At 51.1% G+C, this 13,691-nt stretch overlaps 1 protein-coding gene across 9 annotated transcripts in view; it reads right to left on the bottom strand.

The window, feature by feature from the left end:
- Nucleotides 1-12,758, bottom strand: part of TRIM36 (tripartite motif containing 36) — a 30,319-nt gene extending 17,561 nt beyond the window's left edge. For 2 of the 9 annotated variants that reach the window (XM_030005091.2, XM_030005090.2), the window contains exons 1-2: nucleotides 3,372-3,989; nucleotides 133-162 (exon numbers count right to left, since the gene is read on the bottom strand). In XM_030005091.2, coding sequence (XP_029860951.1) covers nucleotides 133-162; nucleotides 3,372-3,789 — 448 coding nt within the window. In that variant the 5' untranslated portion in view covers nucleotides 3,790-3,989. Of the gene's footprint in view, nucleotides 1-132; nucleotides 163-3,371; nucleotides 3,990-4,623; nucleotides 4,759-12,628 lie in introns of those variants that run through there. The other 7 variants (XM_030005093.2, XM_030005092.2, XM_030005097.1 and 4 more) reach the window with 6 other exon arrangements.
- Nucleotides 12,759-13,691: the final 933 nt, after the last annotated feature.

Here is a 13,691-nt window from a genome sequence, read left to right on the forward strand (position 1 = left end):
CCTTTGCTCACTGCAAAACCCATTTTGTGGACTTGACCACTGACAAAAAGCTATATGCTAACCAACAATATTTAACTTGAGATCTAAATGCTAGACTATCTCTAGCCAATACAAGAAGTGAAGCATTTCTACCTCTCCACCCAAAAGACCTCCTCTGTGAGGCTGCGAACAATGAACAGAAAGCTGTTTAGAAATCAAAAAATGAGATATACCATTGGTTTACGAAATGATACTTTTCAAAGGAAAAGCATCAACTGTTTTCTCTCCTGTGGCTGTTAAACTACTGCAGGGCTGAAAGGCAAGAATGTTTAATTTCCTAGCATGTGAAACAACTGTAGTACTTAAGCAGAACAGAAAAAAGGACAAAGAAGAGATTGGGGGTCGGGGGGCGCACAGAGAGAGATTTCAAACATCCCGTTTCCGCGTTATCAGTCAGTGCTGCGCAAGTGTCAACACAACCACATTACATGCTTTACTCTAATTACACCAACATTGTAATTGCAGTAACATTACAGAAGATGGATTAGCAATAAGAAATATCCTTTATTTTCATTTTATATGCAACATTATTTTTTAATCAAAACTTCTTTTCTGTAAAACATAAACAGTGGGGTTTTTTTAAACCAACACATTAGATTTTAAGAAGCACACGCACTCCGTTTCAATTGAAAAATGAAGAGTTCTACCAGTTCCGGCCTTTTTACATTAAGATAAATTGTATTTGTAAATGCAAGCTGCGTGTGCACAACAAATACGGAACACGGACCAGTTCCTTCTGGCATCTCAAGAACTTAAATGCCAAAATCATTTTAAATAGATGGTACTCCTTATGGAGATAGCAGGGATTCCTTAAGCGAAATAAAGAAAAAGAAAAAACCCACAGCGGGAGGAAGGTGTCGTATACGTTTTCAAATGTAACAATAATGTCTTGACAGTGACGTGCCCTCCATAAGCTTACCAGAAACTCTAGTGGCTTTTTGTTACACATATGAGGCCCCACTTTGGATGTTTTCTTGTATGTTTTCTCTCTTATGGAGCTGTTTTATTACAAATTCCCCTAAGGATCACAAAATGAATTAAGAAAGGCAACGCACAGCATGGGTACTTCAGATGCAAGACGAGAATTGTACGAATGTAAGTTGCAAGCGGGTTGAACATTACTGGTACCAAACATCTGAGAGCAAATCTCACACCCTACGTAGCAATGGAGCTATAATGCCTGTAACACTAGAAACAAAGACAGTACAACCTGAATGTCCAAATGTGTTCTTTAAAGCTCCCATTTCCATATGCTTTTCATTTTGCAAATTTGAACTGTCTGAGAAGATTATTTTCCTGTGATGTGCATCTGCCCAAGACTCTCTGGGGAGAAGGAGGGAAAGCCCATTATTTCCAAGTCTCAACCCTCTCTTGCTACTCATCAAACAGGTATGAAGTCTTTAGGAAAGCATTTATCTCCCTCTACTAGCAGGTCAGATGAGGAGATAACACGTAACTTCCCACCAGTTTGCTGGGATGGTGGCGGACTACGGTGGCTTTAAAGATTACAACCCCTGCCACAACTTGTGTGCATGTATGGTGGGGGGGGGGGGGGCAGGAGTGCCAGGAATGGGTCTTTCTTGCCCTGTTATTAAAGGCATAACAAGCAGTAATGCTGAACCTTGCAAGAAGAGCAGCCAACAGCTATGGCAGCACTGGGAACTGAACTCTGCACATTTAGTAGTAATTAAATGTCAGGTTCCCAAGGGAGCTCTGCCTCCTCAGCGCATCGGGCAGACTGTGCCGCAGCACTGCGTGCGGGCCGAGTCATGCTACATCGCTATTTCTACTGCCCGACGGAGAGGAAGCTGGAGGGCAGCTTTTGATGGGAGAGAAAGGATTACCTCCTCGCTTACGCTGCTGAAGGCAGCGGCGGGGGGGGGCAGCTCCCCATGTGAAGCCTGTCTGATACTCCCACACTTCACAAGCCACAGTTTTCACAGGGAGGTGCGGTCGCCCACGGTGCATCCACCACTCCCCGGGCACCCAGCCTGGTGCTCCGATGTCCACGTTGTAAAAACATAAATCAGACAGCTGCAGCAGAAACCGGTGACCGCTTCGGTCCACGCGCACAATGCCATCCCAGAACGTTATGCTTACTGAGGAAAAAAGGGAATAGACTTGGATTTGGGAGAAGGCAGTTCACCCGTGGGCTCTCTTCATTCAAACTTAACGCTGCAGTTAGAGAGGGCTTAGAAAGCAGCTGAAATGTGCGCAGAGCTAAACAGCGACTGTGGGGCTGTGCACCCCATGTCCAGAAAATAGGACCGTAATGAAGATAACTAGCCATTTGGTTTGCAGATTCCCTCAAACCATGTAAGCCTCAACCAGCCAAGCTATAGCAAACACAGCACTCACTTATCAAACTGATTTGAAAGAGCACCAGTACTAACAACTGGGGAGTTGTTTAAAAGCAGCGGGTGAAATAAAACATTTGAACTTTGAAAACTGGGAAAGGGAGGATGAATGTTAGTAACATATGAAATCCAAGATACAGCTTTAGGGTTTGTCTTGTGGGTGACTCTTCCAGAGCACTGTGGAGTGTGGTTTTAAAGTGGATAATTACGTCGGAAGGAAGCCTAAAAGCCAAGCCAAGGTTTCTTTCAAGAAGTATAGCATGCACAAAGTACTTCTGATGTTCCTGCGTAAAAGCGGATCAACTCATCTGTGGACTACACAGACAGCTGTAAGAATCTTTCTAGTGTGATACCACAAAGAGCATGAGGAGTCCTGCAGCTATGTGCTCCTTAAAGCTTCGAGCAGAGCACACTGAAAGAGACTGTTGGTGCGGTCGTCTTTCTTACAGTCATCTGTCCTCCAATTCTGCAACCATGCAATGATCATCATCTATGGAAAATGATTTATTGTAAGCATAATGAAATGGGTAGGACAAAGCTATCATTTGCAAAGTCTGCAGAGGCTCAGAAGGAAGTTGGAACTACTGAATTTAGGCTGGCCGAAACCTGAGAGAACCACCTCAACAGTACTTCTGACAGGCAATGAAACTGCTGAAATCTACATCTTGACGCTATGGAACATGATGCTATTGCATCTCGATGTAACTGAAATACAGGAATAAGCAAACACAATGGTTACAAAGATTTACAGGATGCCACAAAGACAAATCTATTATGTATGAAATACAGTGCACCGTCCTTAAAACTATCCCCATTGCTCTTGCCACAGAACGAACAAGACTTGCACTATCCCCAAGTCATCTCTTTAACCACGTCAGGAGTACTGGGAAGACATTTTACCAACACAGATACCGTTCAGCTCAAATCAGTCTACTAGATAAAATTAGGAAAACACGCAAAAATTCTGATACATACCTGATCTACTAATCCTGTCGATTCTGTCCATGCTAGAAGAAGAGATTTTAATTCGAGGGCTACTCTGATTAGAGGATTCAGAGCCTCCATCAGCAAAAGTGTCCTCAAACGCGAAGAGTATTTCTTTCACACATTTGTGACAGACGTTGTGCTGGCAAGGAAGGATCAGTGGATGGGTAAATAATTCCTTGCACGCCGGGCAGATGAGCTCTCTTTCGATACCCTTAATGGTAACCTTCATGACAGAAAGAGGGAGAAACCAGTGTAAGCGCAGAAAATGTGAGCCAGCAAGACTTACGGCACAGCTGCATGTCTGTATGCCACCAAAGCCCAGCTCTGTAGAATAATCGTTGCACACAGTTTTAGATGGTCTGAAGCACTCCTCTGGTTGACACTGCAAACAAATCTCAATTAACATTTATGAAAGCACTGACAACATTCATTTCAACTGAAATGAACGCTGCCACTAGGCAAACTCAGTTCATCTTTAGGTCATGTCTGCATTGCAGGGGAGGAAAGCAGAGGAGGGGAGTAGTCTAAATTCCACTCAAGGACCTAGTGAAAGGAAAGCAACCGTACTTCTTAACAAAAGGAATCCATACATTTCGCTCAGCTTGCTCGCTCGCTTTTCAAGGGCGGGGGGGGGGGGAGAAATTAAGTGTCAGACTGGTTAAACAACAGGCTTTCCCGCCGTGTAATTCACATTTAAGGACTGAAGCTGCCTTGACTTCATTAGGCTCATAGTTCGAGTCGGGACCATTACTTGTTTATTTATTTATTTGCCGCACAAAGAGCAGCCCGTGGATCGATGCGGCTCTTCCGTAATTTAATGACCCCACAGCCACCCGGCACCGCGCTCCCAGGCCGGAGTACCCGCCGGGGAAGCCACCGGCAAGCCAAACCCCGGCGAAGCGTCAAGTTGCGGGCGGCGGCACCGGCTGCCCAGCGCCCGCTCACCCCCGCCTGCGTCTTCACCGTTCAGCCCGCCACGGAATCGCACCGATTTTATTCCCGTGCCTGCGGGAGCGCCTCCCCTGCGCGCACCGAGCCCCCGTCCCAAGGCCTCCGGGCGAGCCCTGCCCGCCGGCGCCGCTCCCAGCCGGGCGGGGACCCGGCTGCTGCTGCTGCCGCCGTACACCGAGGGGCGGCGAACGCCCGCCCCCCGCCCCCCGCCGCAGCACAAGGCGCAGCGGCGGCGGGGACGACAAACCCCGGCCCGGCGGCCGCGTCCCCCGGCTCCCCCCGCGCTCACCGGGCTCTCCAGCCGATCGCCCTCCATCCCCGCGGCAGCGGCTGCCAGCCCGGCGGGGCGCCGTCAGGTCGGCCGGGAGGCGTCCCGCCGAGGGGCGGGGGGGGGGAGGTGAGGCGGGGGGGCGGGAGCGCCGTCCGCCGGGCGGGGCCAACGGCGGCGCCCAGCGCACAATGGCGAGCGGGCGTGGCACCGCGCACCGGGCACCGGCGGCGCGGCGCGGCGCGGGGCGGCCACGCCCGCCGCGGCAGCGCGCGGCCGGCAGCGCAGTGCCGGTCCCGCGGCCGGGGCCGCCGCCCCCCCCCCCCGCCCGAGGCGGGGCCCCTCCTCCAGTCCCCCTCCTCTCCGGGCCCCCCCCCGTGCCGGCGGGGGGGGCACAGAAGTGGCTTTTTAATTGATTTGGTTTTCTCTTTCGCCCAGCGGCACCGGAAATGCCGCCCATCCCAGCGGCGGGGAGCGGTTAGTGCTTTCTCCGCTCGAGACCCTGCCGTTAATGCGGTCCCGTGGTACCAGGTGTCGCACAGGTGTGTGTCGGTCCCTGGGGAGAGTAACGTCGCGATGCGCTGGGCACGGGAAGGCGCGCCGGGCCGGGGCGTTGCAACGGCGTAGCGGGCACGCACCGGGCGGCCGTCGTGGCAGCCGGGACGCAAAGGGCACGGTGGGGCAGGGGTCACGTCTGCCCGCACCTGCTACCCTCCGCTCGCAGCGTGTTTCCCGTGGGCAAGGGGCAGCGAACACCCTTCTGACCGCCCGCTAGAACGAACAAAAATACTTCTGCGTCTCCAGCTGCTTCTTCGGGCTTTGGCAAGGTGCGGACACAACCGCTGCGGACGCGATGCTGCCTGTAGTTACCGTAGCATTAGGCTAAGGGAGAAAAATCCCTCGTTAGGGAACGCGGAGTAAAAGCTTACGGTGTCCTTGCGCTACACAGCGGAAGGAGGTTGAGTTAATAGAAACGGGCGGAGCCTGGACTACGGGAACGATGAAATGCCGTCAGTTGGGCAAACCCTAAATTTGACCGACTTGCCTATTCGAAAGACTCACACCGGGACAAGAAGTTCCTTTTTCCCCTCAGAGTTACCCTTCATGTGAGTCAATAAAACAAACACGCCTGAAATGTCTTACCTGGGTTTTGGTCACATTAGTGACCCACATTAGTCACATCTGGGCTTCAGTGGCCTGGACGTGAAATTTGAATGGAAAATTAGACTCGGAAAGCGGGAAGACGGAGGCGATGTTTTTGCACATCCAGTACTACAAAAAACTTTCTAGAGAACACATGTAAAGATGTTATTTCACATTTACTTTAGAAACCACCCTCATGAAGATACAGACTACTTACTGTGCTTGAAATGATTCCAGTAATGTCGGTAATGCGCAGAATGTGTATTCAAACCGAAACATGTCACTTGACCAAGTGGGGAGGGGGGGAGCAGGGGAGGGGGGACGGGTTGGTAAGGACTTGAGTTGTCAGCCTTCCAACCATGCTTTGAGTAATGATTTGCAAGCATCTCAATAACTATATTATCCCGTAACCACCTCGACTATTCCCAGACTTCCTGATGTTACAGGCAGGCTTTAAAGGATGTAGCTCTTAATAAGCCCCTGTTTACATCAGCACACTACCCATCGCTGACACTGGATGTGGTTGATTTGGAGTCAAATAAACTATCAGCTGCAGAACAAAACAAAGCCCCTTGGGCTCTGCTGCCGCCTTTGAAACAGTATGACGAAATTTCGTCTTTGGGGCACAGCAAGGCAAGCTATTCTGCACTTCATGCCAGACGTGGAGGTGCCAGCAGAGGAGGGTGTTGCTAGCGTGGACAAACCTGGAGCACGCATTTTCCTCCTGTCCTCCCACAGCCTTCAGGCAGACCACAGTGCCAACTAGTGTTACCGCCGGGACTTGCGGCTGACTCTTTGAGCAATCCTTTAATAGATCATTAAGGTATTAGCTTGTTTGTGTGCCTGTTTGCTCTGGCTTCAGGGTGCTTTAGAGCAGGATTTGAATTACCACCTCCTCCTCCACCACATTAAGATGATACACGGATGAAAAGGTCCTTGAAGGCCTCCAAAGGGCAAAACTCCCCCTTCTGCACTCACACCTCTTTACTAGCCATCTGATCCTCCCCCCAGCCTGGGACTACTGCATTTGCAGTGCCAAAATTCGCATTAGCTTTAAGGTACCGGGAGGAAAAAACAGCAGTTAGGAATCACTGGTACTTTAAAAAGGTAAGAGCACAAACCACTGTCAGAAAAGACTCCTGTTGTCAGCCTCCGCAGAAGGGGTTAGTAAGACCAGCGTGGCCACAGAAGTCGGAGCTACCCTTCTGCTTTGTTTCCAGCCACACGACGGGACACCTGTTCTGCCAATGAGGGACTCCTTTTACATGGAGTAATACCTGGAAAGTGTCAAGATAGTACAACACGTCCCTCATCATTTGCTCCTGCCCCCTCAGCAGGCAGCGTTTGACCAGGCGTTGCTGGCATGCCTTGCATTCCCAAGACAGGAGCACAAGACAGAGACTGGAGGGGGTGGGGGGGGCTGTCATCGTATTTTCCCTCCTACCTCAGCTTAAATGTGCTTGTTAATTTAATCATTGATACGCAGCAGTCTCCCGAGCGCTCATCTGCATTAACTGTCAGTACAATTCAAGGGAAGGATGCGGCACTGGTTTTCAACAAGCCATAAAAATCCTACACTTGTTACACAATGCAGTTGGGGTCCTGCTGCGTGAAGCAACACAGCCCTGCCCCAAAGCGCTCGGGAGGTTCTGGCAACACCTCCCCTGCCGTCAGTAGTCCAGTCCTCAGACCAAAGCTTTCCTAGACGTTTTTTTTCACGCTGCTTTTGCAACCATGGCTCGACCCCGAGCCAGTTCCCTGTTGGTCTGCACCCATCTGACTGAACTGCTGCTACCTGCCTTGCACTAGGCTTGCATCAGAGCAGAGCCAGGGTGTCCACAGTGGAGATAACAGTGGAGATAACACAGGATGAATAGTGAGATTTGTTCCTGAGCTAACATGACTGTCTTGTGGACTGAATTACCAGGGAGACACTTTTCTTCCTGTGCAATGGAAGTACTTTCTGCCAGGATGGATGCTGTGGGGTTTTAGCCTGCATCTCACTCTCTCTAAACTGTCAGCGAGGCGATGTGCTTCTCTATGTAGCCCTGAAAAGTTGAACCTTGAAGATGACTCTTTTCCCCAGGATTTTCTCAGTCATGCAGGCCGAAAGGTAAATTGTTCGCTCAGCAATAAGGCAGGAATTTATGCTGCCTGAGAGAAATGTGCCTGTTTTAGCTCAGGAATACAGGCTTATCTTTGTCTTCTTGATGGCTACCCTTCAACTGTGTCACCCTGAACAGCCAGCAAGGTCCTATAGACCTTGGGTTTTTCAAAATGAAAATAACGATGACTTGAGGATCTCTTGTCATAAAACAAAAATATCAATCCCTAATCCTTTGATTCTAGTTTTTTATCTGCTCTGCAGAGATGTGCTGCAGGCCTATAACCCTCATGGCTGGATGGGTTTCCTAACAGATCCCATGACCTGATCGGCTGGACCAAACAAGTCTGGAAGGTCACACGAGCCACTGCTACGCACAGAGCACTGAGCCAATAAAGACTACACTCATCGAACTGCCAGAATATTGGGCTTGCCGTCAGCTTTGGGTAGGATCTGTAGCTAGCACGTCTCAAAGTGTGCTAAGTTGGCTCAGTATATCTTTACTTTTTCACTTACTGACACGTGTACAGTACTCTGCTTCACGCCCAGGACACCTGGAAAGCAGCAGTTGCAGGGGATCCAAAGAGAAGCTACAGACAGCAGTCCACACAGAGGACTCTGCTGTTTCCCTCCACACATTGTAATCCCTTGCCAAGCAAATGAAAGAATCACAATGAAAAAGCTTCCCCAAAATACGTGACGTTCAAGTCAAAATACCCTCCAGCTCTGAACTAGGAATCGTACCTGTAAACGAATCATTACTGTTTAGCAGAAAGGAAATGTTATTTTTGAAAAGGATTTGGAAGATAAAAAGTTTACATTTTAAAAAAATAAAATCAAGTTTACAGGAAGCCCAGCCACAGGCTCAGTTTCTGACACCATAAAGATGTGGCATGAAAAATACGAACAATACACACGTAGCACATAGGGAACTGGTATTCTGTCCTGCTGCCTTCTCTCCTTCACTTCAGATTGTAGCTACCCCTGTCACCGAGGGCAAGGCTGGCAGCTCGTCCTTTCCATGTCATATCCCATTGTCCTGGTTTCTTGGAGGCGCTTCAGAGAACCCACTACTGGGGCGATGAGGACATGTCTAAGCTGTGGAAACACACCTCTGTCACACAGGCCAACTAACTCCTCGAAGTAACTCAGATTAAAAGCTGTGAAGACAGGCAAATTGGATTTTAACTCCTCTTAGCTGCTAGATTTCAAACTCAGACTCCTCTGAGGTATCTAACTTAAGCCGTCACCTGAAATTGAACTCCAGGTTCTTTACATGCTCTTTAACCCAGGTCACCTTTTTATTCAGATACCCCTCATAACATAGACATAACCTGGCACATTTCTGGATACTCAGTAAATGGAAGAAAATTGCTGTTAAAGAGCTCCTCTCCTCATAGGACTCAAACCTCAAACAAGCGCTCTCCTACACATAAGCAAGAAATATGTGAAGCCTCATCTTCTGAAAGATGAGGAGCAGAACTCCAGTTCAGCTGAGTCAGGCAGCCCAGAGCCACCCGCCAGCCCCCACAGCCGCTAGTAAACTTTGCTGTATTCCCTCTCTTGAGCTCGTCATGTGATTTGGTTTTTGTACCCCTGTGCAGCTCTATGTCTTGCTCTAACCTGGAGAAGCACTGAAATGCTACCACGAGAGAATTGTACATCAGTCACTATATGAAACCAGGCAGAAGGGAGGGACAGAAGTCAATGTCACCTGCAAGGTCCAGGTGGAGAGCATGCCGAATCTGAAATGCCCTTGAAATTATTTTTACACATTTCTCACGTTCACATCATATGGGCTTAGGGCTTGATTTTAGTTGTATCTATTTCTCTAAATGCTTTTTCTGGAGAAATGTTTTTAAAGCTGTTCCCTATGAATCACAAACTGTCAGTTTCTGCAAAGCATGCGGAGGGTAGGAATAGACGGTAAAACAAAGCAAACGAGTGAGGGAAAAAACAGAGAGGGCAAGGGGTCTGATTAAAAAATGGAGCGTGCCAAGATCCTTATTTCAATGAAGTCAACAGCTAGCGCACAAGGTCAGTGTCAGTGTTGCTAGCCTCTCTCTGAAACTCACATTGGTTTTTATCGGTTTATTGATTTTACTCCACTTACAGGGTAATGCCCAAAAATGGTTCTACAAAACAGATGGCAACTGTTGGTATCAGTTACCCCGTCGGACACAAATATTTCTTTACAGCCTCTAAAAATTCTTTGAAGTTAATACTACAAGAGAAGCAGATGCGTTCCAATGAAGAAAACACACATCCATGCCAGTAAAACAATGTTGAACGGAGTGAGGGTGAATAATTGTAGGGGTGTTCGTGTGTTTGACTTCTGCAAAAGGAAACTTACAGACAGTGAAGAAGAGAGAGGAAAAAAAGAAGCCTGAAACCATTTCATATGTCATATTGAGACATATTGAGACCATGTCATATTGAGACAGTTGAGTGTCCGTCCTTGCTGTGATTTGAACTGGGATTTCAGAGTCCTGAAAGAAGGTCATACAATCTCTTTCTGCCTCATTGCCTCTGCTACGAAGTGCAGTTAATTGTTAATCTATCTCACAGGGGCACTTTGGAGTGCTCAGATGCTGCTGTGACGTTTGTGACAGGTGCCTCGGAGGCCCAGAATATCTCACAGAGTATCATAGTGAGCCTAAACAGATGTTGTGGATATACAGATTACACAAGGACTCTCTTATTGGGGCTGAAAGTGTTACATGCGTCTTTCTGTTCCAGGTACAATGTGCAAGTTGCGTGTGTGAAACAGAGTCACAGAGGAATAATTAGTACAGATCATTGAAAGAGATAACAGGTTTTCGAAGTGACGTTCCCCCAGGGAAAAGCGATATACAATGATTTGCCCTGTTTGAGAAGCCTGACAGAGGCTGCAAGCTAAGTCGAAAACCAGCACGAGTGCCAAAAGAGGTCACAGTGCCATGGGGTCTAAGAGCTGACGTCTCGTACCTGTCGGGACCCTATGCAGCGAGAGGTGAGCGTAAAGTACGGTTATTACAGTCGTGTTTCTCTAGCAGTTCTTTGTTCAGTGAAAGCCTGATGCTTAGCCGTTAATTCAGAGCATGTTAACGCTCTCGGGCTTTGTTGCAAAAGCTTTACCGGTAAGGGAGAACGGGAAAGGGGAAACTGGAGTGCTGGGACCTCTAAGCAGTTAATATCCTGCCCATAAGCAAATACAGTTTGCCACGCAGAACTGTCCTTTTGCTGGCATGATTTATGTCACCTGAGAAAGCTGCTTAATTATCCCAGCAGAATACCTCCAAGCTGCTGGACAACATCAATAAATTACAAAAGGGCTGTAATCTAAAACCCTGGTCCAGAGGTAAAGAAATGCAAAAGGAAAACGTGGAGAGCGAGAGGTCTCAGAGCTGGCCCTTGGGGAGCCTCGAGCAGTGACTGCCACTACGGAAGGCGTTTGAAGGTCACACAACTGCTCCTGCTCCTCTTCAGGTACATCAGGTGTCTCTGAGGATGGGACTTGGCAATACTGCATGTATAAACAACGGCAGTGTTTGTAATAAACATGCATATTTCACGCTACCGTGCCAACTGGGCTGTCTAACGAACCATATGCTCTTGCAGAGGGTGTCTGATTCAAGCTACCAGCACAGACTCTTTCACTGTGAGATCAGGAGCAGACGTAGCACCCCCTTAAAGGGAAATCACAGGCAAAAGGAGTTTCTTGCCTGAAACCCTCTATGATTTTGTGTCTTGCATAAAATGGACAGGAATAAGACTTGGCCACCTGAACTTCCCTCTGGAGCCCCAGGCCTGGTCACTCCCGGGCAAGAAGCAACAGAAAATCACGCAGGAAACTCCTCTCTCATCTGCTCTGAAGTTTCATCCACGACTTTTAGAAGAGGCAGTGGGGGGGGGAGGAAGGAGGAGGAAGGGTGGGCACAAAAAACGGAGTGTGAAGGCAGCCTCCGGAGATGAGCTGGAAGGTCTTCAGGACGTGTTCAGAACAAACAGTCTTTCCAATAACACCATTGTTTGCCGCACATTTTTCAGTTTAAAGGTACCGTGGCTACAGTATCTTTTTTGAAACCCACCACAGCAGAGTCTCTGGGGGCAGGGCAGAAGAAGCGCTCCCTGGTTTTTATACGTATCAGCAGCTCACCAGTACAAGAAGTTCGGTTCCCCCCTCCTTTTTCTACGAAACGCACTTGCTCGTTTCCCTCAAAACATTCGCCAACGCTGAATCACTTCCCGGGGGCGACACTTTTCACGCCAGCATTGCCCACAGCCAACCCAGCTGCGTATGGGTAACAGAAAAAGCCCCCGGTAACGGGCTGGCACGGGCGCAGCCCGCGTTCGCCCGGCAGCCCCACACAGGAGCGGGAGAAACGGCCACACGCCGAGCAGAAGGCTGCAAAAACGCCAGGTGCCTCGCTGTGCCGGGCTGAGCGGCACTTCGCGTTTTAGTGTTTTTTAACTTTTTCACCCGACAGCCTCGGGAGCATGCAGGCGGCAGGCGAGCCCCCGCAGTGCATCAGCTCTAGAGACGAGTCAAGCTCCTTCCCCGCCGCCCTCCTCCCCCCAGAAGACCCCAAACAACAACTTAAGGAGGGAGCGGGCTCTCCCCTCCAGGCGCATGCCCAGCGGCACGCCGCTCCCGGCGCTGCTGCCTCCCCGCCCCGCCACGGGTGTCCCGGGGATGCCTTCCCGCACCCCCACCGACACGCCGCCGCCGCCGGGGACCCCCGCCGGCAGTCCCGCCGTCCCCGCACACGGGCGGCTCCGCGGCCGCGCCGCCCCCACCTTGTCGCGCTTCAGCAGCTCCAAGATGTAGCCGAAGCGGCCGCTCTCGGCGCCCACCGCCATGGCCCCGGCTCCACGCGGGTCAGCCGCGCCCCGGCAGAAGGCCGCCCCGCCGCCGCCTCCCTCCGCCCCCCCGCGGCGCGGCGCGGCGCGGCGCGGCGCGGCGCATCCCCGGCCTCCCCCCCCCGCGGTGCTCGCCGCGGGTGGGGCGGGGAGCCGTCGTGGTGCGAGAGATGCTCTCCTCGCCTCCGCCCCCCCCGCCGCGGCGGAGGATGCTCCCGGGAGCGAGGGCGCCGGTGGGAAGCTCTCGCCCGGCAGCGGCGCGGGCGGGGTGGCGGGGCACGTCGAGGGGCCCGGAGGCGCCACCTCTGCTCCGGTGCTGCGGGCCGTGTTAAGGCGGGCGAAGGTTGTGCCTGCGTGTGGTCTCGCCACGCCTGAGCGCTGCTGGGTAAGCCGCTCTCGGTCTCCGCTGAGCCCGTGGCGTGGGGCTGGCGCCACAGCCGCGTCTGCCCAGGGCAGCACCCGGGGTGGGCACGCCTCTTCTCAAAGAGGCTTGAAAGCAGGGCTGAAAGCGGGACGCGTGCTGAAGCGCAGCATGATGCCCTCGTCCCCAGGCTCCATCTGCTTTGCTTAAATTCCAAGCTGTTGTTCGGGTGAAAAACCGCGCCTAAACACATCTGCAGGGAAGAGCACCTGCTAATGTGACGCACGTAACTGCGCGTACGATCCGCCTCGTGTGTTCGCGCTTGGCTGGTGGCGTGTCTCTGGGGTGACTCAAACGGGAAGAAAACTGCCGGGCGGCCGTTTTCCTGCGTCCCAGGCCTGATGCTGCCACTCGAGATGAGACGGGTGCAACGAGCCTGGATACAACTGTGGCAGAAAAACTGGTCCCAGCAACTCAAGTACCCTGCAGCCCTTGAGGAAGGCAATCCTCAGGGCCAGCTGAAACGTTCACGCCAGGCAAGGGGGCCAGCTACCAGGAGAGGCACTGCGAAACGCCACCCAGACACGGAGAGCGGGGGGGCCCCCACGGGACCGCTGGGGAATGGCGTCTGAGGCGTTG

The sequence above is a fragment of the Aquila chrysaetos genome, chromosome Z, assembly GCF_900496995.4.
Source record: "Aquila chrysaetos chrysaetos chromosome Z, bAquChr1.4, whole genome shotgun sequence".
NCBI classification, from domain to species: domain Eukaryota; kingdom Metazoa; phylum Chordata; class Aves; order Accipitriformes; family Accipitridae; genus Aquila; species Aquila chrysaetos.